The sequence below is a fragment of the Drosophila grimshawi genome, unplaced genomic scaffold, assembly GCF_018153295.1.
Source record: "Drosophila grimshawi isolate 15287-2541.00 unplaced genomic scaffold, ASM1815329v1 contig_1377, whole genome shotgun sequence".
Taxonomy (NCBI): Eukaryota; Metazoa; Arthropoda; class Insecta; order Diptera; family Drosophilidae; genus Drosophila; species Drosophila grimshawi.
The window spans coordinates 26,207,270-26,234,126 of record NW_025062900.1 but is presented as its reverse complement, the minus strand read 5'-3'; the positions used below and the strand labels follow the sequence as shown (position 1 = coordinate 26,234,126).

At 35.3% G+C, this 26,857-nt stretch overlaps 3 protein-coding genes across 4 annotated transcripts; all 3 read left to right on the top strand.

The window, feature by feature from the left end:
• The first annotated feature begins 1,922 nt into the window (after nucleotides 1–1,922).
• On the top strand, nucleotides 1,923–2,843 carry LOC6567128 (cilia- and flagella-associated protein 299). The gene is made up of 2 exons (XM_001993523.3): nucleotides 1,923–2,338; nucleotides 2,406–2,843. Exons 1-2 carry the CDS (start codon nucleotides 2,030–2,032, stop codon nucleotides 2,796–2,798), a joined length of 702 nt encoding a protein of 233 aa, XP_001993559.1. The 5' UTR covers nucleotides 1,923–2,029; the 3' UTR covers nucleotides 2,799–2,843.
• Nucleotides 2,844–3,316: 473 nt separating this feature from the next.
• LOC6567127 (cilia- and flagella-associated protein 299) lies at nucleotides 3,317–4,233 on the top strand. 2 transcript variants are annotated; one of them, XM_001993522.2, is made up of 2 exons: nucleotides 3,317–3,753; nucleotides 3,812–4,233. In XM_001993522.2, exons 1-2 carry the CDS (start codon nucleotides 3,436–3,438, stop codon nucleotides 4,196–4,198), a joined length of 705 nt encoding a protein of 234 aa, XP_001993558.2. In that variant the 5' UTR covers nucleotides 3,317–3,435; the 3' UTR covers nucleotides 4,199–4,233. The 2 variants fall into 2 exon arrangements, with proteins under 2 accessions (XP_001993558.2, XP_032595350.1); XM_032739459.1 differs by having other exon boundaries at nucleotides 3,409–3,747.
• Nucleotides 4,234–8,057: 3,824 nt separating this feature from the next.
• Nucleotides 8,058–8,945, top strand: LOC6567126 (protein nemuri). The gene has a single exon (XM_001993521.2). The coding sequence runs from the start codon at nucleotides 8,397–8,399 to the stop codon at nucleotides 8,838–8,840; it is 444 nt and encodes a 147-aa protein (XP_001993557.2). The 5' UTR covers nucleotides 8,058–8,396; the 3' UTR covers nucleotides 8,841–8,945.
• Nucleotides 8,946–26,857: the final 17,912 nt, after the last annotated feature.

The following is a 26,857-nucleotide window of genomic DNA, read 5'->3' as shown; positions in this document are numbered from 1 at the left end:
AGAATTCAAGGCTTATGCAAAAGAAATATCCATTATGCAGGACAATTGAAGCGCAAGGCGCCACTCGAAAGCATCTATCTGTCAGTCAGGTGATTTCAGTGCTGATTTTAAGGATTTCGATTTCGATTTCCCAATGCCAAGTTAAGCCCACCCAAGACCAAAATCTACGCCGCCATACATAAATTATGCATTTTATTTGAACAGACATTCGTGCGCACACACACACACACACACACGCACACACACATATTCACACACGTACACTCACTCACACACACATGAACTCATTTACACGCAGCATTCGAGCGATGCCCCTAAAATTAGGCAACAGAAATTATGATTATGATGTGTTCATTGTTTTAATGCGTCTCGTTGCCAAAGGCAATTTGCCAAATATGCAATACAAACACAAAGATCAAGTACCTACAAAACACACAATAACACACGCACACATTCCCGTACAAAGTGTGTGTAACTTTTTCGGCTGCTCAACTTTTCAAGTGCTTACAAATAGCCTTTTGTTACGAAATACCTACACAAATGGATGTATCAACATTGCGAAGACGTTGGTAACGCTTAATAGGCAACAATGAGTATTAAGCTTTACAATAGATTTGCCTGTTTCATCTTCTACTAATCTGGGGTGTACTTTTACTAAAATTCAAAATATGAACAAAATAATTGCAACAAAGTAAAATATATCTTTCGCCGGTTTCGGGGCAAGTGTCCATCTAGTCAGCTGTGGAGTTGCAAAAAATATAGTTTACATTAAAAATTATAAAAATAAACAAGATTATCAACATATTATATAATATTATAATACGCTTTTTAAATGGATTACAATTAATATGTGAAGTAATACCAGTTTTTAAATCAGGATATTAAGTAACGCATAAAATATAATAAATAATTATTTGCCAGGTATACGAAAAATTAAAAATAAAAATAAGAGTATCAGCATTGCGTTCTTTGAAAATACAAAGTTTTTTATTCACTGTTGGTTTTTGTCTTTTGGCGCAAGAATTTTGTTTACATTTCGTGCTGCTAATCACATGCAAATCCTTTTAAGTCGCAATGACTTTGTGACTCAGGCGCATAATAAGCTCATTTGTAATGGAAATAAGTACACACACACACACTCATAGGAATGTGTTGCAGACTGTTTGTGTTTGTAATAGCTGCAGGTTATTTGGCATAACCTTTTTTGTTGCTGTCGCTGGCATTGCCAGCGTGTGTGTGCAGTTAGCCTCCTATTATTTATGGCATGTGTGGGGTGCGTATGTGTGTGTGTGTGTGTGTGTGTTGCTCCGGCACATTAAAATAAGAATCTAATGTTCATTTTATGCGCGTAATTTACGCTGCCAGGCAAAAACAGGAGAGCAATGCGTGAGCATCATTTGTACTCTAGTATAGACTCACTTTAAGCAGGTACTGCTCCCCACCCGGTTGTATAACGATGTGTGACTCTGCAAATTGTGTTTGTTGTGGGTGTGTGTGTGTGTGAACAGCTCCTGGTTATTATGCTTAAATGAATATGTATTTATTTTGATTAAATAAACTGAATGTATTTTTACGCGAATCTAACTAATATTAACACTTAACTTTCAGCAGATAAGGTTTTACTTACCAATCGGGAATATTGATTTCACATAATAATTATAAGCATATTTTCAAAACACTGTGTAATAGTTATTAAACTGATTACCTAAGTATTTTTAATTTTCAAGGTCTAAGTGTAAATTCGATGAGAGCTTTTAAATTATTTACACGAAATTTTGTGTTCGTTTGTTAAATTTTGATCAATGACAGGTACTATTTTCCGGTATAAAAAAAAACCGAATTAATTTTAAAAAATAATAAAATATTAAGTAAGCTTAGCTTTATTGGAGCAAGCAACTCCCACTGTTTCGTTCAGAAACTCAGAATGGATCCATCAACACTAATAAAAGCACGCAGATAAACCGAAATACATTCTTTGAAATTGTGAAATTAAAATATACCAGAAATAATTAAGCGAGACTTAAGCAAAATGCGCGGCGACTTTAATCTGCTCAATTTCGAGACATATGCGGAATATCTGGAATCGTTTACCAGACCAGAGGAATACCGTTACTTGGGAAACAAGAAAGTTATAAATTCGCTTGTGAAACTTGGCTATCGGACTAATGCCACTATTCATGAGGAGGACGACTTCTATAGGCTCAAGAAACATCTGACGGAACTAATCAACCCAAAAACAACATCAGTAAAACTCTTTGGCAGTTATCTGACGAGCGATGATCCAGTGCTAGTTGCGCTAGCTGAACGCGAGGAGCGCAATTTGCAAAAGAAGTTATCGGTAAATAGAAGTAGTTGAAAGTAACTAATCCGTGACATGACTAATTTGAAACTGTTGCCTGCCGTAGACCATTATCTTTTTACAAGTTCGACAACGGAGTGGCTTCGACATATCGGGTTATATCGACTACGCGGATAGCTTACTAGCCGCCAACCTCCATATGGTAGGTTGCACCAATTGGAAGGCTGTCTTCGAGGGTCGCATTATGCTGCGACCCAAACGCAGCCATTTGAGCTTCTTTGACTGGCACAGTGGCACCATTTGCTACAATCCAAGCAACAATTACGCAATCATGCACCACGGTGCTTCGCTGATGTTTCAGCATCTTGGCGATCACAAGTTCATCCCAGTTACGAACGCCGACAGTTGGCACAAGGATAATGTAAAGCGCACATCCATCCGTTCGCCAATGTATAATTGTATAGTTTTATACGATCATGTCGTTAGAAAAGCATCATAAGTTGAAAATTAATCAAATGGAAAATATACCCATATACGAAAATTAAAATAACTGCCATTTTCTTATCTATTAAATTTTTACGAAATGCCCGGTGTGACAATACATCTGTCGTCAGACATATCGATTGAAAACATGCTTTATGAATCCTCCTCAAGACTTTTCATGTATTATCGAAATCGTAATACTGCTATACAATATAGCTACTAAATGTACCCATAATTGAATATCAATATAACAATCAATATTGCAATATTCGTCGCAGACGATTTTAATCATATATCGTAAGCAGGAGACATAAAATTTACAAAAAGTCTGGGTATTATCATTTATAACTTTTTTTTTTTATATTTATAACTATCGTCAAAAACTTTTTAATATGGAAAATGCCAATTTATATACTTACCGCTTTATCATAGTTATTTTAAACATTGATCGGGTCAATATGTGACAATGGACTACTTTTTACAAATGCTTTTCTCAAAAGTATATATTGTATTAGCCTAAAATGTCAGTTTGTCATACATAAATTCATAAAATAAAATACAGCACAAACACATATATATACAATATACATTAAAACCACACACATTTAAAAAACAAACACAAATTTTTTAATAAAGCACATAAAAGAAAGAAAATGGATGCGGTCAGGGCAGACTATGCTTTACTCGCATTTGACACTTATACCGATTACATTCAATCATTCATCAACGCAGACGATCGTCGTTATTTGCAGAGTTCGACTGTCATTGAACAATATATTAAACTTGGCTATCGGACCACGAGTAAAATCTATGAGAGAGAGGAATTCATAAAAACTCGAGCAAAGGCAATGGAAATGATTAACCCGAAGAAACAATTGAATTTGCAGTACGGCAAATACTTAAATAACAACGATCCTGGTCTACTGGCATTGGCGAAACGCGAGATGCCCAATGTATTGCAAAAGGTTTCGGTTAGAGAAAGTTACAGTAAAGATTTTCATAAGTATATATTTGTGCATATTTTTACAGACTATCATTTTTCTGGTGGTGCGCCGACCGAGTGGTTTTGATATATCGGGCTATATGGACTATGCGAGTAGTTTGCGCAGCTTCGCCTTGAATCAGCGTGGATCGACAAATTGGAAGGGCGTATTCGAGGGAACGACTCAATTGCGCCCTAGGCCCAATCATTTGAGCTACTATGATCTTCATAAAAAAGTCCTGACATACAACGATAGTGAAAATTATGAAACATTGCATATCGGACAATCACTGGTATTCATGCACAAGGGTGACCATAAGATCATTCATTTGGATGTAAGTCATGATACTTCTTGCGTCAAACGTACTATGATACATTCTCCCCTAATTGGCACTATCATTTTTTACGATCACATTGTTAGAAAGCCCATTTAGCATCATAAGCAAGACAATAAATATTTTATTCTCAATAGAAATCTCATTTATTTTTCGGAAAATAACAACAAAATGTTAGGTTATTTTTGGGATACAATTTAGTCGTGTTGATAGGTCTTGTTGGGTTCATGGTACTGCCGACAGGTGCCTAGCAGCAGCAGATTACTTGCACATGCATAATTTTACTTACACTTGCATCATTTTGTCAATTAGAACAGAAACATTTATTTTAATCTATAATACATGAGGCATTTCTTTATTCATTCTTACTTATAGAAATTTCCCTTTGTGAAAATAACCTATTAAATGAAGTTTATGAAGTCGAGTTCGTCTCCTTCAATCTGATATTCTCTCTGCGACATAACAGTAGTTAAGAATAAGGATTGAAGAGTTCCATACATTGGTATATACATTTTTGATACCGATACTAATTTTTCCGTACTGATAATATCAATTCCAGTAACTGGTTTCAATCGATTTAATACGGTAACCATCTGGGTTCAGAGCATTCTTATTTACATGAACTGCACTTGTTATCGAATTGTAACTAATTATAATGTGCACGAACATTATTGTAACCACTTACGACAGCAAAATACTCACTCTAGCATTTGCGTTGCTTGGCTTTACTAGCCGATGCCTTGCTCATGTTAATTTTTTGTCTGCAGCCACGTGGGGTATGCATAATTTGGCGCACTGCTCATTTGCCATTCGCTTCTTAATTATATTGCAAATCTGCGAATGGCCAGCATCCTGTGCATCCAACAACCCATTCACATTCCACTTACCTCAAATATGCACCTGCTAATTTCTGTATTACTTACTTCATCTCTCTCTCTCTCTCTGTCTCTCTGTCTCTCTCTCTCTCTCTCTCTCTCTCTCTCTCTCTCTGTCTCTCTGTCTCTCTGATTCTCTGTTCCTCCGTCTATCGCTATCTTTGTTGTATTGGTTACAGCTGCGTTGCACAAACATTTTCAAAAATATTTCCTTAATTACACGATGTGGTTACCAAAATGCACACGTATTTGCGCGTTCGCTGATTATGTGCCATGTTCTGCATAATTTAGTATGAATTCCATTCTGCTTTAGGACCAACATCATATTAAATATTGAGTCTATTAAAAGTATGCTCATGTTGCGGTTGCAGATGCAGCTTTTTAAGTCTGCACTGAAATGTTGCTGAAACGGAATTATATTTTATTTTAATAGATTGGGGTAAAAATATATAAATATATATATAAATATACGAAAAACGAGATATACGAATACATCTTTACAAATACAAAGTGCACAAATACATCTACTGTGCACAAGGGTCACGCTAATCAGTTAAGAAACATTAGAGCAAATCATAACACTTTTTCATTACGCAAACCTGAATTAAACTTATGCGCATGGTCTTCTAATTAAATATTTACACTTAAATTACGCACTTGGAGATCATTTATACAATATAATATATGATTTTATACATAAATCTAATTAAAGTTCTCCAATATACACTCTTATAATTTTCCTTATTTATTGCATTACACATTTATAACAAGAAACATATTTTCTTTTGGAAGCTTAAGCAGGAAAATGATTATCTATTTGGCGTTTGCCAATTAAAAATTTTCAAGTCCGAGCAGAGCTTGTCCAGATTGATGGAGCAACATGCGAGCTCCTTTGTTGACTGAAAATTGCTAAAGCTTTTGTGAAAAATGAAGCTGTTTTTAATTAGTTTTTGACGGGGATAGTACTAAAGGGCGAAAAGGAGGACGTTGCACATTGGTAGCAGCATATTGATTGACGTTCACTGTGCTGCATAAGAATTGGTTCCAATTGTTTGACAAATAACCAGATCGCTCCGAGAAATGTGGATTACGGAGAGCTGTTATTGGAGCTGTCCTCTTGACCAAATCAAAACTAAATAAAAGTTTAAGGTACGCAGAGGGAAAAAATCCATTGGTAGCTCTAAATCATTTCAACAAATGCCAGCCACGTGATTTCCACTTGCTGCACGTGCTTCAGCTGACTCTAATATTTGTCCTGCTCGAAACCCGCCCCTGCCACTTTCAGTCTGTTAGCTGCCAAAACAGAAATTATTGGCAACGCGCATGAGCGCAATAAATATGGTTGATATCTGGCAACCGACCAAAATACAATATACGAGGTCAAGTCTACAAGCATTCAGTGTGGACCTAAAAAACTCCTCATCTCATTCTCTATGCCCATTTTAGACAACGAGTTAAACTTAAGATGTTACGTTCAAGAGGGATCTAAGAAATCGGTAAATGCAAATCGATAAAGCAAAAGTTACCAAATTTGATTAGTACTCTGTACTACTAGTACACTGCCCCTCCGCCTCTAAAAATCGAAAATGCCACAGGTTCTATACTTTGATACTGAAGTTAGAAATGTATATTAATTTGATGCAATATCCGTTATGTTGTTTGTCGGTTATTGTGACTTTTCTCTTATACTCTTAGCTAGAGACTTCAAACTTTTAACTTATACTCGTCTATCGCCGCGTCAGATATACTTAAGATTTTTGTGGTACGTGCACTAGGGACTAGAAAATTATTATAATCGATAATTGCAATACAATTTTTGAGTAACAGTTATCAAAGAGAGTTTTGAATAAAAAACTGCACATAAACTTCTATTAAAATACAAAAAATACTAATGATTTATGGTCAAGCCAACTCACGCCCATAAACCGAATTACTTTACACAATTTGAATGCTATAGTCAACAAATTTAAAACACCATTCAAAAGTCGTGAAACAAAAAATTTGGCCACGATGACTCCCGCTTCGAAAAATTAGTCCATCCTCCTTTTAGACCAACACTTCCCAAACTTGGTTTGTAGATTACTCGAAAACTCCTAAGATATATTTAACAATGTGTAATAATTTAATAATCCCATTAATCGGAAAACTCCATATTCCCTGTAATTTAGAGCAAGAGTTACCAATCCTGGAACCTCCTCCGAAGATGCCTCCGAAAATTGAGTTACCAAATTTGAATGGCACATTACTTGGTCAAAGCACACACACACCCACTACCTTCCCAGGCCACACACACACAAGGAGGTTATTTTCAATATTTTATCAGCTGGCATAAAACTGGTATCAATATATTCCCAAGTCATTTCGCCCGACTGTACCATCCTCACTTGTTGTAACAGTGACTGTACTGGTGCTGGTGCTGCGAATTTGTAATTCAATTCAAGGCATGAGCAAATCGCTACCCGTGGTTTTTTCTGCAGTTTTTAATAGTTGCTGATTCCGATGCAAACGCCAGCATAGCAAAAAGGTTTACATATAAAAGCAAGGCAGTGAGCACAAAAAAATAGTATTTAACGTATGAATAATGTTATTCGTACTTATAGGTACCATGACAGACGAGAGTTGTAAACAGATGTTAACAAAAAAATTATTTTGAAATTTCAAATAAAAATAAAAAATACAATAATAGCCCATTATTCAGATTTAGTGCAGATATTTTCATTTTAATAATTGTATCAAGGAAAATTGAATTAAAGACTTTGCATACCTCAGATAAACTGTTTTTAGTGATATGACCAAACTATCGTAGCACAGAGGTTTTTTTCCAGTGTTCTTTAAGACTCCTTGTACCACTGCTTCCTCTATCTGGGATGCTCACAACTGCTAGAGTCTGTAAACGTTAGACCTTTGCTCATTCAAAGGGAAGAAAGGAGAAGAGGGCAAAAGCACCATTAAAATAAGGACACAGAGGGGAAAATAGAAGGAGATGCGCAAATGCGCAACTTAAAACGCTTTTGTGCACAATTCGATTATTTACGTTATTCTTTTTAAATGATATTTTCCGCTGGCAAACGGGTTAGCGTGCTTGGATTGCGATGGAGCTGGAGGAACCAATTATCTGTAGCAATGAGCAAGGAGCAAGGAAATGAAGCGAATAACCAAGGCAGCTAGAGACAGAGGAAGCTACATTCCAAGGCAAATGCAAGAGACTGGCAAATAAGTATCTGGCAGCTGAGAGGCCAACAGCAAGTAGCAAACAAAAGATCAAATTAATAGTATGGCCAACTGCAAGTTGCGAGCAGCTTTCAGCAGCAACAGCAAACACAGCTGGTGGCAAGCACCACCCACCCACTCACTTACAATGGACAAACATTTAAACAGTTGCCACCATTTTATCATCATCGTACCACTATAAAACACAGTTGATGGTGAAACGAGAGTATCACAATCATTTCATCGAGCTACTATCGAGCATGTCAAGCAAATACGCACTGATCTTTGCCCTGGCGGCCCTTTGCTGTCTGGTGGCCGCCGAGGCAGCCACGCAGCGTCGCCATTCCGTTGTCCGCGACGAAGGTGGTGAAGTCGGCCGGGCTTCGCTTGAGGTCGAAGATAGGCAGGAGGTGGATCAAGAGTTGGAGCATGGGCAGGAGCAGATGCAGGCGAACGAGAACCGCAACACAGTCGACAGCAACAAGCCCAACAGAGAGGTAATCGAACGACCGAGCAGTGAGGATGCCCGTGCCAGGCGTGTCATCCGACGCGGAGGTAGTCGTCGTGGCAGAAGGAACAACCGTCGTCGTCGCGGTGGTCGCCGTCGTGGCGGTCGCAGGGGAGGTCGTCGTCGTTCGATTAGAAGACGCGGTTAAGCAGTTGAGAAACTGATGAACACACCCACACATACACACACACACAAGCATGCACAAAAGCATCCTGCAATCACCGTACTGCCTTATGTGCTATACTTATTTAATGTACCCTTCGAACTCTTTAAGTAAAATATATATTTTCACATTTTAACAATCATTTCTGTGGCATTTTTATTGAGGAACTTAAGAAATTTTTCTTGAAAAATATCTAAAATATATTTACGCTACATTTTAAATGATGTAAATATTTCGTATTTTATAAAATCAGGTTTATTGATTGCTTGGAAAATATATATACATATCACTCAAATTGATTTAAGCAAAACAACATATGCTAAGTTAATTATACTTATAATTATAATTAATTTTCGGTTCATTTAACAGCTCTGTCACCAGCTCATTAACATTAAATTTTGGTGCACCGGAATAAATCAACATGAATAACATAGCACACGAGATAACATCCGACTGCAACGGACGTAACTGACTGCGAAATACTCTCATATCAATAAGCCAAACCATCGGATAACAGGATATATATATTGGATTTTATGAATTTGTAAATTTGGGTAGTAATGGAGGTGGCAGAAAAAAATATTAGAGGAGTTTCATAGTAATTTTCCGTCCAAGTTTGGTAACTGTGGATCTTAAATTGTGGGAGCTATATAGGCTTTTATTGCTTTTCGTGGTGGGAGTGAACGCGGTTCAAAATTTTATTTTTTTTTTTGTTTAATATACTTATTAATTTTGGTAACTTCAGCTAATCAAATTGTGTGAAATATATGGTCTTGTCTATTTACACGAAAAGGTGAATCGTCTAAGAGGACGGAGTGGGCATATCGATCTCTTAGAGGAGTTTCCAGTAGTTACTCTCAAAATTTGGTGATTCTTGCTTACAATTTGGGGAAGATATGCGCATTTCAGATTCACACGGCCGACGTTCTTGGGGCGGCGGATGTGGCCATAAAGGAGGTTAGTAACAAATTACCTTCCAAATGACTCTATCTTATACATTTTGGGAGATATGCCGATTTATCGTTCTTAAAGGCGGCTACTAGTAATTTTCTATCTGTAAGTTTCTTAGTGAACGTCTCACAATCATTGTGACACTTTTCTGACTAGGCACAGACCAGTATATGTTACGAGTTCCTATTTCTAAGGGTGTCGAAAAAAGTTGAGCTCATACATTGGGCTCATCTGACTGAAGAACACTTTAATTATTTTTAATATAGTGGTGGACCTGCAGTGTATTTTCATCATCATACACCAAGAATAAGAAAATATTTGGGAAGCCTTTAGAAATTATCTGGAACTAATGGAAGTAATGCAAAAGTTTATTTAGTTATTAGTTGTGTTAGTTTATTTATTCATTAAAATACATCTAGCTTAAGACTTGTTCCAAAATTTAACATAAGCTTTGTGTCTTAGTGGAAGTAATGCAAAACTTTATTTAGTTATTAGTTGTGTTAGTTTATTTATTCATTAAAATACATCTAGCTTAAGACTTCTTCCAAATTTGAACATAAGCTTTATGTCTTAGTTTCGACAAATCTGTTATTTGGAACTATGCCGCATAGATACTACCAAATATTTATCAAACAAATTTGTAAGCTATTCACTTTTTAAGCCTTTGGGCCATTTGTCGCATTAAAGCTTACATCGATGCAACTTTAAAACGTTGGTTTAATACAGCGCACGTCAAAATTCTTTGGATTGCAGAGAAAACTTTTCAACAGTATGCGAAAACTGCTTGTGGCAAAAATTCCACAGGCCTGTTTCTCGTCAACAGCAGCAGTAGCACCAGCAGCAGCTTTTGCTTTGGCTCCTGCCCTTACTCTTGCACCGTCTCCCCGAATCCTGGAATGGCCAACAACTGAGGCAGGCAACGTGACATGTGACAAGAACTTGCCGCGGCTGCCAGTAGCATCTGCTGCTGTTCTCGTTGTTGTTGTTATTGCCTTTGTTGTGCCTTGTGCTCAGCTTCAAAAATGATGAATGTGCCAATGTTTCTAGCCTGCAGCTGCAGTCCACCCGTTGCCTCAACTTATCCTGGTTACACTAAGCAAAAACTTCTTAGCCAGTGTGTACACACAGTTGGTCCAAAAGTTGTGTGGCCGCCAAGTTGGTTGATTTTTTGTTTGTTTGGTTTTGTTTGGATTATTAGGCAACACTTGGTGCAGCCTCATAACATTACAAGTTTATCAACTCAACAAAAGTTTCTTGTAGTGTAACAACGCAAATGGCGAATGGTAAATGGTAAACGATAAATGGTAAATGAGTTTGTCAGGCCGCACACGCATTAAACCTTAAATAGTTTTGCGGGTGTTGGGCCGTGAGGCACTGCAGGAAATTAAATCCATGTGTTTGCCTGCAATATGAACAGCCACATTTTGATGGGCAGCCAACCGCATTGATGCGCATTTGCTATTGTTATTGCTGGAGCTGCAGAAGCAGCATCGGCTAGATGTAGGTCCATGGCCAAAAATAATCAAAATAATAATAATGAGCTGCAGCTGAGCTATTCACTATTCGTTGTTCGTTATTCACTACTCGTTGCTCGTTGCTCGGCTTTTGCCACTCGTTTGTTTTGTCAGCGTTTAATTAAGCGAACATGTGCATTCGAGAATTTTGTAATTTCCTATTCATCAAGCTACACATTTGGTCTTATCGGTCTTTTTGCTCTGCTGAATAGACAATCACATAAGCAGTATGTGTGTGTGTATTTTGTAAGTGTGCACGTGTATGTTTTTGTGTTTATATGTATTACAAAAGTTTGACTCTGTGTGCATCTGTTTAAGAAACAATAAGCTATCACATTGTTTGTCTTCTTGAGTAACAACAAAAGCGACAAGGGCCAAACAATTTAGATATGACAATAAGTCAAATGAAATGTAACTCGTGTACATAGCCGACTCTGCAAACATATCGTTCTTTACCTAAGCAACGAAAGCTGTTGCATTTCAATACAAATTTAATAACAACCTCATGCAGTTCTCAACAATGGCCGACTCACTAATATTTATACAAAGTACAACAGCGAAGAAAATAGAGCAAGCGAAATATTACAATTTAACAGCAGCTGAATCAATACTTGGTTCCAGTAGCTTAAATTTTAAACCCGGTTTAAAGGTTCAAAGCACCTGGTGATGTGTAAAAACTATGTAATAAGTTTTTTATTCAACTAAAAGTTGCTTTTAATCGCAAACTTAAAAGCGGTTTTTTTGGTCACAAATCATTTTAATATTCTACAATTATAACATCGCTTATTTATTGATTAGTTTCGCATAGTACTTGTCTCGAAAGTACTAATAAATAAACAATTTGTGCTAATTGACTGGTAATAAGCACATCACCTAATCCGAAAAAGTTAATAGCTTAAAATTACCGCAGTACCTTGGGGGTATAATAAGTGAGTAATGAGTTTTATTTTTGGTTTTTGAAAAACTCGACCTGCAAGTAAGAATAGTTATAGATACATACATATGTAATTTTATTTTATATATATATATATACATATATATGTCCAAGTAGCTTGTCAATCATACTATAATAGTCGGATAAAAAAATGGATTGCAGTTGAATCTTCCATGCAGACAAAGATTGTGATTTCTTTTCTTACTCTTATTAAGTGTTAATTTTGTTTTATGGATTGAAAATATATATGGTTGTCTTAATATATAATCAGTATATTTATAATAAATAAAATAGAAAATAATAATAATAATAGTCTATATAACAATTGTTTTATAAACTTAAACTTTAATTTTCTGTCAGTTGTACTCTATTTTGTCATATATCTATAAGTAAATTTTCCTATTTAATGTTTTTAATCGACTTAAATTAAACTTCATAAATTTATTCTTCTTGATGAGCAAACGTTCACATATGTATTTTCGCAACGTTCACTCTCGCTTGTATATTTAAGTTTCAGTCATATAAATTGAAACAATAGTTCGCAGCTTTTGTTTGAAAACAACGTATAGATTGACTTGCCGCAATTTACTCGTACATAACGCAGCGAACAGCCTTGGAGTAAAAGCTTCGCAAAAAGCACAGCCGAACGAATATATTATATATGAATGATGCATATTTTTAGTTTTTCTGAGGTCTTTTCTTTTTTACCAGGCTGCTCTGATTTTGTGCCGACTTTTTTATCTTTTGTTTGGGGGTGGCCATCAGCAGAACAAACAGAACAGCAAGGGTAAAGAAAGAAAATCACATGACGATTTTCAATTGAATGGCGGAAATGTAACGGAAATAAATTTACATAAATACAATATGGTGCGTGCTTGTTGGTGCCATTTTATTTGCTCAATATATATTGTGTATACACGCACAAATATATAGGTACAGAATTACGTATTGATTTATAGTATACATTTAAATATTTATAAATATATTTTTTTTATCTTTTTTCTTCAATTCAAAAATAAATTTAAAGGCTGAACTTTAGCAGTGTTTCTGCCATTTTTCACTTGTTTAATGCCAAAAACATTTTTGATATTTCGTGCTCAAATTTAGAGCACTATCACGTGAGTGTGAATGGCATACACACACATATATAAACAAGCACACACAATCGCACTCACCTGCCTATGCCGTCAGCTATGGTAAGAAATTTTTGCATGCAGCATGCATTATTTGCATAAGATAAAGGATGAAAAGAACTGTAAACGCTAAAAGAGTCGATGCTGGAATATGAAATACCCAATAACAGCAGTTGAAACAAATAAATAGTAATTAGGTTTGAACAAATTTTTTGCTTTGCAAATTAATAACATTATACAATTAAACATTAATTTGTCATATATTAAATGATTTTCAAATGTATCTATCTTTCGAAATTAATATGCACGGACATGTTGAGCATAAATACTGAACTCATTAAAAATTTAAAATACAATAGTTTATTCTTTAATTTGTACGTTTTGCTTGTTTTCCATTGACTTGATCTTATCGTTCAAATTAATCATTGTTTTGGCTGTGGACGGAACAAAAAACTATTCCAAAAAACAGATTTCCAATTGTTAAAATTTGATATTGTTGTAAGTGCAGTTATAGTCTCCCAGTCTCATCACGTTCCGCCTATACTTTCAAAGCTGATTCTTTACTCTAAAATTAGTTGCTTTCGAGCAAACTTGATAACGCCATGTGATGGATATATTCTAGTAACTGATTTTCTGGATCATCGAATTCATTGTTCTCGTACAGCTTAACAGCATCAACTTCCAATATATTTTTTATAGATTACATGCGACATAAGTCACCTTCAGACTTCATACATGACCTTAGATATGTGTCGTATGAAGTAAGTCAAGCAGACTTAAAACACTATTGCTTGCCATGCGATGTAGTAATTTATCTGCTGATATAATATAATATAATATATATTTATACTTATATAGCAAAGGAATTGAGTGCTTCTTTACATAAGTCTATATATATATTTTGGATATGCCCTATTGGTAATTTTATAACAGGGCATACAAGCGCTGGTGACTCCTTACAGGCAAAAATGTGAAAATGTATTTTCTATAAAAGCCAAGTAAAACATAGACGTCGACGATGAGAACGATGCTGATAAAGACAACACACGCTGAGAGACAAGGAACGTGGCCGCCTGTCGCCATTTTGTTGCATTTGCAACTTATATGCATATGCACACTCATCCATATCTACGTATACGTACATAGAATGTATATGCTCATATGTGTGAGTCCCAAATTCAAACGTGCAGTAAAAATTACATTTTCCTTGCACGAACATTTGCCACAACCAACTGCTCGAAAATTCACACCGATTTTTGTTTTTTATAGGTTTTTCTTTCTTTTTGGCTGGTCATACTTTGTTTTTACTCGAACGATGGCGAAAAACGTTTTCCATTGGCAGCAGCATTGGCGGTTTTCTTGTACAGTGATTAATACTATGGCAAACGTGTAAAATGTTCTTTTACGTAAATAATAAACTAAACTGCAATATTTCTTAGTTAATTTTCAAAATAAATGTAGTAAAATTTTTTATTTTATTATTTAATAATAAATATTCAGCAATGGTATTGCTTACGATTTATATTTTAGTTCAATTTAAAATTATTTATTCATAATTGAATAATAAATGAATAATAAATCCATTTTTTTTTGTATTATTATTATATTGATTTAATTTTTATTAATTTATATATAACTCATTGTTAATATTTATAAATATATACTTCTTAAATATTATTAATAATAATAAGAAATTAAGTTTTTATTTATGAAGTTTAAAAAAAAAATAAATTTATATTTAGTTGTTATAAAATGTAAATGAATAAAATAAACGTAGCCTTACAATATACAATTTGAACACTAAGATGTTTATATATATTATAATTAATTCATAATTATTGTTTTTATTTTTTATTAATGTTACTATAGTATATAATTATTGTATATGTATATATTAATTGTGTTAATTTAAAGATAATTGGCATTCTTTGAAAATATAATAATACACATTTATGTCTTTTTTTACTTGCACCACTGTGCCACTATGTTAGTTTAAGTGGCATAGAAATCGGTTTCACCACTCGTACGTTTGGCATATTTTACAAATGCATTTGACATAAATTTTAAAGGGCTTTAGTACCACATCCCGGCCTGGTCCACGTAATGCGCCACATGATAAGAAGACGACAACGCCTACGATGCTGGGCAAAGCGGATAGGAAGAGGCGGCGGAATTGCTGTGTCGTTAAATCTTTGGGTGGAGACATAAAATAGGGCAATTACAGTAAAGATCATAAATTATGCAAAGCCTCAGCAACAAGTGAGCGATAATAAAAAAAAAATATATATATATAAAATGGGAAATGGGAAAAGGGAAATAGGAGACACGTCAGACAATCATCACTCAAGTCAGCACTTGAAGATTTCGCGATTTGAAGAATGAGAGGGAATCTATGACTATTGTTGGATTTCCAGTGTGCTCTGTCACATTTGCATGTGTGAACCAAAAGTAAACTCGACTGCCCGAGCACTCAGTACTCAGCACTCAGTACTCAGTACTTGGTACTGCGTACTTGGTACTTGTTACTCGGCACTCATGTCGTTTATCAACTGTCAGGCGAAATGCATTTCAGCAACTGCTGACAACAATACGAAGCGAGTTGCTTATCTTCTTACGTCTCCTGCTCCAATCCCAGCTGCTGCAACTTCTGCTGCTGCTCATGCAAATCGGTTTTACTGGCGCATTAAGTGTATGCGATTTCCTTTCAACGAGGACAATTTAATGCAAAAATGCATGCTTGACAGCCCGGTCAATGCGTGGAAGGGAGGAGGAAAATGGGGAACGGGTAACAAGTTAAGCCTCAGCATAGTTATGAATAAGCACTAGTACCATAAACGAACTTGACTATTGAACATATTGAATACTCGTCGAAGCTGCAGGCGACTTCGAGCTCGAGTTCGAGATGAGTATTCCATGGGCGCTTAGTGAGGCGTGTTATCGACGGTCTTGCATGCCCGCACAAGCCGTAAATGTCAATTGGCCTCGCATGTGGCAAAGTGGCAAGTGGCAGACTGTCATGCGGCAACAAGTTTGCGTAACGGTAATATCCAGCAAATTAATGCCAGCTCCATCTCACACTGTCATAATTATTAATGGTTATCGGTTCATTTCCGTGATATCTACTGTGATATAGAACCCATAATGCATGGTGCATTTTTTAAAAATTTGGTCGTATTATGTACTGATCAAATATTGATCATAGACAACCAATGTTTTAAAAGAATACGAAGAAAACCTCGGCTGGAAATCGGTTTACGATAATTTGTTGACATTAAAATGTATATATATATATATATGTACACCCCAAACGATTATTTTCTATTAGTATGCATTTCACTTAAAGTTCTAAAAATGTGCACATTTTATTTTATATAAGAAGTGATTAACAAACTAGGGAGAAAAGGTCAAAGTCCTGTCTTTTGTACTATTTAACCAACATATATTTACAATACTTGTAAATACCTTATTTTGAAATTTGTAAGGGGTTAACCAAAAAATCGAGGGCCCATGAAATGTGAATATTTAATAAATATTTCAAATGTTTTATATATTCGAAAACTGAAATTAAAACAATAGTATATATTTGTACGTATTTTAAAATAGATATTAATTGTAAAACGTAAGTTATAATAAGCCAGCATACTTGTAACAAAATATCTCCCAGATTTTATTCTTAGGGGAATCTGTTTTATAGTATATAGTAATATAATAAAAGTCCAGTAACTCTTGAAGGGGCTTGTTTTTCGTTTACCTATTCGACATGGCTTTGCTCAATAATTTAACCATCTAGAACGTCATTCACTCCAATTCTATGTAAATTTGTTTGCTATTTCACTTCCCATCCCTGCGTTTACCCCTTCCGGCAGTCACTTGACTTGTACCCAGACAGCATCTCTCCTTGTCTCCTTATCTCTCTCTCACTCACTCTCTCTCTCTCTCTCTCCCTCCCTCTCTCTCTGATTTAAATGCTAAAGTGCACGATTATCATTTCGATTTTGTATAAATAGGATATGAATTATTCATGGGCACTTACTTATGCGCCATCAAAGCGACTTATGTAGCTCAATTTCCATATCCATCTGCGGCCCCGAGTAGACATATGGCAATATGATGAAGTTGGCTTATTGACTTTAAGCCAGAGATGAAATACTTACAACCAATTTGTGGGTTGAAATCACACACAAGTCATTAGATCGTGTGGTTTGATAGAGTCAAGTTCACAAATTAAAGTATTTTCCTGTTATCGAACTTTTCGCAAAACTTGTGACAATTGTTATTTTAACACACAAATATATATATATGTGTATATATATGTGTTTGTATATTTGTATATATTGAGTGTGATAAACACAAATTACTGTCGATTTCATTTCACGCCTTGAGCAAAGAAACTTTACTATGCCGCGCAGCATGCCAAGCAAAATCGGTGCCCATTGTCAACTGACGACGCGGAGTCCTGGAGTCCTGTTGTCCTCCCATCCTGGCATCATCCTCAATGTCATCGTTGTCTGAAATTCGATAAGGCGACGCACAGACGGAAAGACAACGCTAAAACCTGGAAGCAATTTGCGCATAAGCGTTCAGCACGATAAAAATTTGCAGTTTTGTTTATTTTTCTGACAGATGCTGGGTGAAAAGCAGCAGCTCTGAAATGCTTCCTCTGCAATGCGAAGTTTTGATTTGAATTAAATTTACGATTTGTATCTGTGGTTGGTATACGCTTAAAGCTATTGTAATGCGCAGCTCGCATCTTAGTTATCAGAGTAACTGTTTTGTGTGCACTATGCGAAAATCTAATTTAAACTTTAAAGTAATCTAAAGCAGGCTTCTTAAAATAAATACGAAAGATATACACATACAAAAAATTTCATTTAGTTAGATAAAACATAAATATGCAGCTTAAAGTGTATAAGTTCTTGAATTGTCTAAAGTTCACTATGCGTTAATATTTTTGGAAAATTGAATTACAAGTTACAAGTAACAAATGAGTGGTTCTACTAAAATAATTAATACCAATATAATAGAAACTTAAATTCGATTAAAGCTTGCTTATATAAATTGAGAAAAACAATTTACAACAGATCTGATTTGGAGGCCATTAAGCATTGACAGCACTTCAATCACAGATCTAAACAATTACAGGACAAGGCAACAAATTGGCTGTTGCTGTCAAACAGTCATTAGCCAAAACTGTCAATAACATTCGCCCACCACAAATGTCAAACAAACATGGCCATAATGATAAATCAATATTAAAGAACGTAATATAGGTTGATTTTTTTAACTGTTGCCAAAGTAAAGAACATACAAATAGGGGCTAAATTGTCAATGCAAATTTGAAAACCATTGAATAAGAACAACACAGACAAAGTAAGGGGGTAACTAAATTGTATCAAATCACACAACTAAAACGTATTTGGCTGACTGCCAAATGAAAAATTATAATTGATGCGATATTAATACTCGTGACACAGCCACCCATCCCGCATCAGCACTCCTATTTCACCAGACAGGCAACTGATATTGGGATTGATGCGACGCATTCGCGGAAAAAGGCTTAGCAGCCCGGCTGGCCACTTTGCTGTTAGCTGCCCCAACTGACTGATGGCATACGTCATTAATGTCAGCAATGGTGTTGTACACACACAACCGCGTACGCACACACAAATACACACACGCACTACAAAACACATACAGAATTGTCATCAGAATTGCTTTGGCTTTTTGCCGGCTGGCTGTGAATGTTTCCTGGTCAGTGAAGCCACCACACATTGGATCTGTTCTGCTATTCTCTGCTCTGCGGGCGTTGTGGTAATTAGATGAATGTGCCATAAATCATTTTCTAAATCATTTGTTGCCAGTTACCAGTTACCAGTTGCCAGTTGCATTGGCTCTTGATAGCCCCAGTTCTGCCTGCGAGTGTCCAATGTTCACTTGTATTCTCAATGTAGACACTTTTGATTGAATTTGTGTTTGGTTGGTTGCCATTTTTATACTCTGATACCGAAGGTTAAAGAGTATACTGGATTTGCGCGATGTCCCTCATGCTGTCCGTCCGAATAAACGCATATTGTGTCGACACCTCTTGTCCGCAAGAACCTTGAAACTTGCAACATTTACTGGTCTGCGACGGCGTCAGACAAAGTGTTCAAATTAATGCGTCCACTTAGTGCTCTGAAATCGATAAAATCGATAATCGCAAACGATAAGGCCACAATTTTAAAGCTATAGACACCAAATTTAGTTAGTGAATTGTTGGCGATGTCCTTCATCGATCGGCACGCCCACCTTCGCCAAACTTGGAGAGTAGATTACTAGGGATTAGATGGGTACACCCATTCTTTTCTGCGTCATCTGTTCTCAGATGGTATTACTTATGTCGAATTTCACAGTCGGTTACGCCGACCGCAACGTTCTCACTTATTGTTTTTTCTTTTTTGTAAGTCGATTAAGATATACACACACTTAGTACTGAGAGCAGATGTTCTTGACGATGGAAAGAGATTAGCTGGGAACTGTTGAAAATCTAAAATAGGTCATCTGCACTTGTTACTCCTTTTCTCAAAAGAGAAATAATGAGTCTTAATTTACGGAAACAATGTCTTTTTGAAACTCACTGTAATTCATATTCATCTTACAAAATTAAATTTTTTTTATTTAAAATACGCTCAAAAACACGTCTAGAATAAGATATATCCTCACAAAATAAAAATCTATTGAAATAATAATCTCATAATTGTTCAATTTTAGTATTTAAAATATAGACCAAGAAAAAAATAAAATACAGAAAAGAAAATTAAACTAAATAATTGCATAGGCAAATCACTCTTTACTTTAATTCGAAATCAAATTGAGTTGACTTCAAGTGTGCCGGTTGGTAAACGGTGTTGTGGTATGCTACAGTCCAGCAGAGAGGCTAATAACAACAGAGACCACAACAAACATGTAACTCATTATGCAAGTAATAGCAAGGATCAAAACTCAACAGGCGCAGGGCAACGCTGAGCCACTGGTCACCAACGAAAACGCATTTAACAATGGACCTCGCCCCATTGTGCGGTAAAAGGAGGGGAGAGAGGCTAGCAAACACACACTCACACACACCCACAACAAGCATGAAAACACACACGAGTGTGTGGAGAGAGATGAGGAGTGTTTAGTATATGGTAGCAGCAATATCTGTTAATTGTGTACAACAAGGAAGAAATTGCAGTGAAAACAAAATGAACTGTGGCATAGAATGTCAAAGCAGATAACATAACAGCAACGAAAAGAGCACACTTGAGCTGGGCGTGCCCTGGCCAAAGTTTAGCTATAAAATATACGGAAACACAACACTTCAGATACGGATGCGGATACGGATACGGATATGAAAGCGAATGCGACTCCGACTGCGAATGTTGACCATGTGCTGCCCGCTTGACTTGTCTCAGTGCTTATGGCAACTGCATTTTAAGTGCTAAGAGTCGACGCTGTCAGCTAATCGCATTGGCGCCCAGTTAAGCGGCTTAGATGCGTACATATGTACATACATAAAGAATATTTATTGTGCCATACTTGTATCTTAAAGATACACAATTGTGTGTTTAACACACGGGACACACAGTGCACTGCAAGATATTGAGGGTTCAATTCAATTTCAATGACAAAAATTTAATGAATTTAAAAGCAAAGATGCATGTTAGTTTTGTTATTTCGTAACTTAACAACTCAGCTTGAAAGTATTCTCTTGAAAATACTCGTAGTTATATGAGTTAGCATTATTTCTTGGTTTGCCCTTCTACCGAGCTACTTCTGAGTTAAGTAACTACTAATGCAAACTGAATATCTTATACATTTCTTGGTATACACAGCAGTTAACAGAGAGAGAGAGAGAAAGCACAACTAGCCTGATAAAATTTCTTAGCATGTTTTTAAGAATGCTAATTTGTTAAATGCTACAAAATTTAAAGGGAATAGTTCAATTAACATATAAAATTAAGAAATAAATATAATAAAAAAAGTGTATAATAAATCTGGTGGTAATAAAATGTTTCAACATTTCTTGTAATGATTAGGGTAACCCATTAAACCAAAAATTGTTAATTAAAGATGCTAAATCTTGTTAATTAGGAAAATAACACATTAAAAGCGAAAATAGAAAGAGAGATGAGAAGTGAGAAGTGAGAAAGACACAAATAGAGATAATAAAGAGCTAGTGAAATCTGTGAAACTGAAAGTAAACATAACAGATAATTATATTAACACTACCTTTTTTTTGAGTGTGTATGTAAGGTATGAAATATTGGTGCCACATGTTAATTAAGTTGAATGCCACAGCAAAGGACCGCAACCAGTTGGACTTTTGGCTTAGCTTTGGCATGTTTTATGCAGATTTATGGAGTCGCCACAGGGCGACTGCAACTACAGCAAAACTTTTGTAACTCGACGGCAATTCAATTGTTGTTGTTGGGGTTTCTAAGGTCGCATTAATGCAGAGAGACACACAAACATAATTAATAGTTTCAAAAGGTGAGACAAAATGGTTGCGTACATACATTCCTAAATGCCCAATTGTGTGGTAAATATTTTTGGTGCGTCTGGGAGATAACACATACTGTAATTATACCTTCTTTAGTTTTAATTGTAATTTATGTTGTTGCTGCAGGCTGTGGTGATTTATTGTTTTGTCTGGCGATTCAACAGGGTATTAAAAGTATCATTTTGAAAGAGAAAATATTTATGCACATTCTGCCATTGAGATACAATTAATTTGAGAGTGTTGTTGCGCATTGCTGTTGGCTTATTTATTTAAACAGCTCTTAAAGATTTCGACTGTAATTTTATTTAATGCGATATATCTCCCGAAATGTTTTAGTTTTTGTTAAGTAAAAAAATTTAAAATTAGAATTGCGAATGTATATTAATGAATAATTCGGACTTTGTTTAGAATAATTTCTGTCTAATATCCTTATGCCACTGTCAATATTACTTACATTCTCGAATGTCGACAGAATGTAGAGTTGTTGTCTGTAAATTTACCCAAAATGCACGACATTTATTACATGCAAAAGCACTCCGCGAAATTCGAATTAAGGCACTTGATTTTTTCCTTATAAAATTGGAAATAAACTTGAACAATTTTTTGTTTCCACAAACGTTAGCTGATTTAAATACACATCAAATAATGCAAAATTTCATTTGTAAAATTAGCATAACATTTTTTAAAATCATTTTTAATATGAGATTAAGTTGTGATTAAGGTACTAATACATTTAATATAATATATAGAAATGACATGAAAATAACAAATTAATAATGTGTTCAGTTTGTTTCAACAACTTTATTGAACTCAGATAGTGGGATTTTGGACTGCTCAACTGACTCAAAATGTCGATTCCCCAATTAAACTCGACCCACATTTTCTATATGGATTCACGGTCGCTCTAAAAGTTAAAAATCCTTATCCATAAACTTAATAATCTTACCATAAACGACTCACGAGAGGCCCGCGACACATGTATTGGAGAATTCTCCTGCTGGAATAAGGCATTTGCGTCTGGTTGATGCTTCATAAAACCAAAACTGCGTCCAACAAGTCAATATAACCCCGAGTTCATACAACTTGAAATTTCGAGTAGACTTTCTTAAATCATGTCAGTATTAATTTAAATCGCTTGGCCCATCGAGATTAGAGCTTTTCTCATAAGAAAATAACACGTTTTGCCACTCCTGGGTCCAGAACACGTGTTCTTTTGCAAAATTTAATCTGGCGTGGTGTGTAAATACTGGCTTTGAGCTCATTTTCTTCCAAACCAATTGATTACTACCTCATAAAATTTGTTGACCACGATATTTCGATATTAGAAAGATATATAAAGATCCGCCAGATTGCGGAGTTTTGCCTGTGTGATAATTTTATTCTCGTAATTTCTTAGCATTGTTTGTTGTAGATTTCTTTTAATTTTAACATGCCATCAATTGCTGATGCCGATCGTCGTAATTTAATTGACATTTGGAAAATCCCAATTAATTCTTAAGTTTTTAAGGGAGGTTAACGCCTGTCTTATAATTGTATTATTTATTATTATTATCATTTGTATTATGTATTATATTATCAGCAGTTTTATTTAAATCAAGCGTTAATTTTGCCACTATAGCATGTAAGTGGACGGATGTCCAGAATGCAACTGTGAAATGAAGAGAATGTGAATTTTCCAAATAGTCCGGCTCCAAAATTTAAATATACTTAAAATTAATTTAAAGAAAGACCGTTGGAATTATAATGTTTTTGATCATTCACCACTTAGCAACCAACTTAATTGTATGTGTAGAAACTATCGGTGACAATTGAGTGAACTATCTATTAGAGCACTGTCTACCATTGAACTGACATTAGCAAGAGCTGAAAAGCGGATAGAGAGAGTGAGGGAGTGTGTGTGAGAGAGAGACAGGTACTGGGACAATGTCACCAAATCAATGAGAAGCACAAACAAGACACCAGAGCATTCGACTAATTAAATGGTGATTTGTGTCAATGATAAGGATAATAATTGCTAGGCGAACAAATCCACAGGCAGGCAAAAAAAATATAACGCACGTACTTGAGATTTTCCTACTGCCTTTTCTTCTTCATTTCCCACCCAATGCTAGTTAATGTTAGCAATGGGGACGGCGGGGCATTGACTAATGATGTGACGGCGATAAGAACAGCAAATGGGCAGACTGGCAATAGAATTTTCTACAATATTCGTGTATAATGACAAGTAAATGACGTTTGAAAATATTGAACCACTTGCCGTGCTGTCAACCAATAAATGAAAAAGAACAAGAACAAAACAACAAATCAAACAGCACGTAGCGATGTCAAAGACCGACTTCTACCCATCTTTTGCTGTCTATCTCTCTCTCTCTCTCTCTCTCTTTCTATCTATCTACCTTTATCTCTTTCTTATCTTTATCACTGTTTGCAGCGACTGTTTTGACAGTTCTAATGAAGATGTGTCGACTCATTGAAACAAAGGCCAAGATGAGTCAATCAAACATTGAACAAGAACAGCAGCAACAACAACAGCAACAACAATTTCAACATTTCTCAGCCAGCGGGTGGGCGTGTTCCGACGTCTACACTCAGAAAAAATCGACTTAAAATTTGAAATTTGAAAAATCTTAATAATTTTGATGCCAATTGCTCTACTTCGAAGGGTACATTTTTCTAAAGTATAGAAAAAGATATGGAAATGCTGTGTGTTATTTTACTTGTATACACTGAATTCTCACATCATTTTAATTATATTATTAAGAAATAATATTGCATTAACATTTTAAGAATTCACATTTAAAAATGAATTTTATTTATTATATTTTTAAAAAAATGAGTCTTGCATGTTCACACTTAATATCCTTGTCAGAAATATATTTCTTAATAATAGAAAACATTTCAGAAAAATAAAAAATTTCTTTCTTATTTTAGCACATTTTTTCGAATATTCAAAAATCACTTAAAAGAAAAACTTTCTAGATTATTAGGTCATTCCCTAATTTGCAGACCGAGTTTTTGTCTGAGTGTACAGATAAGCAGCAACACATTGACATTCGGATGCCCATTGAACCATTACCAAAATATGAACATTAGCTACGCATTATGAGTGTGTCAAGCAGCAGCGAGCACAAAATAAGCAAAAAGTTATTATGAAAGACATTTTCATTTTCATTTCTATCATCAATCTTTGCGCTTCAACACTTGCCGTCCAATTTTGTGGGGTTCCATCGGCTCTTGGACACTTGATGAAGTTCTAATATTTATTTAGTTTATTATGCCGCCAGTTGTGCTTATTGTCTCGTTTCAAGATCTTTTGACAGCTCATTTCTTATGCCCTTGCTCAGGGTATACTAACTTTGGGACATAGGGTGTAACAATGCTAGAAAGGCTAAAATAAATGTTCTTTTTTATTTCGAATATTTTGGCAACATTTTGTATACATTTAAGGATGCTGAATAACGCCTATAATAGAAACGCATATAATCTAGAAGGGTATTAAATCGTTGATAATGTTTGATTAGTGAATGAAAATAATCGTTTTTGATTTAACATTGTTAAGCGAAAAATTTAAACATTTATGATTTCGTATTTTTGAGCGCTATCTTGCTAAAATAAATAACACATATTTACGAAATCGGTTTTGATCTGAAATTATATTCACAACATCATCAGATCAAAGAGACACACTTTATTGATTTTTCATGTTTATAAGCACTCGAGGTCCTCAAACTTTTGAACTGATTAGTGTGTTAACACTAAGCAAACCGGCTTAGCGGTGTCATGAATAAAACCCATGAGAACTTTGCCAAAACGAATCAAGATTTATGCTGTCGTGGCTGTGAACAAAATATGTTTTCTTATCAATTTTGAATACAAAATCGAACAACAGTAGCAAGAAATGTGTTGTCAAATATATGTATATAATAATTCGAGCAAGTGAAAAATCATACACATAAACGACACAGTCGCACCAAAACACTAACACTAACACAATAGCACACACACACACACACACACACACACAGATACGTACACACCCACACACACACACCTGCATACTGCCATAAATGGCACGCAAACATTTCATTGTCAAAGCGCGCACACGTGGAAAAATGGCAAGCCTGGCAGCATTAATGGCATTTTTTGTTGTTGCTGTTGGGTTGTCATGCTATTTTGGCAACATTGTTACGTGTGTCGGTGAAATCGTCCGACTGTCTCTTTTGCCTTCTTTCTGCGATTTACCAACACAAACGACGTGTTAAGTAAGAGAAACAGCTTAGGGGCTAGTGGAAAAAGGGAAGTGTGTGTCCCACCTAGAGGGGAGGGGGCAGGTGACTGTGTGTAGGCACACTTGTGTTATTGCCTTGCCTGCAATTGTATTAACCTTATCGTAAACTTGATTTATGTATGTACATTTTTCCTTTGCTTCATTTTTGTTCGTCTGACTTGCCGATCAAGAGCCACGAAAGCTATACTGAAAATTGACTAATGGCATTGGCTTAATACATACGAACATACGTACACATACATATATATACACATACATATGTATGTATGTCAATATAATATGTAAGATGTATGTCAATAAGAGTATTTATCAGTTTAGAAGTACATAAAATATTTGTGAATATATTGATTTTGTTATTTAACGATTATTAATCACATTTAACAATATTAACAAAATATTTGTCAAATATGGATAGTTCAAATATGGTCGTATTTTAAGCTTTATTTATTTTAATCACTTACAGTAATATTTGCTTTGCTTAGATTTCTTTAAATAAAAAAATAGAAAAAAACTTTTCAATCATCTTACACTAAATTGTACACAATTATAGTTTTCACGCCATCAATACATAGCCTGTTCATATCATTCACAAATATTAGTTCGATCACAATTTTGCTGCTTAGCCAGCGGGGTGTGAGACCAAACATACTGTGGGTCAGTG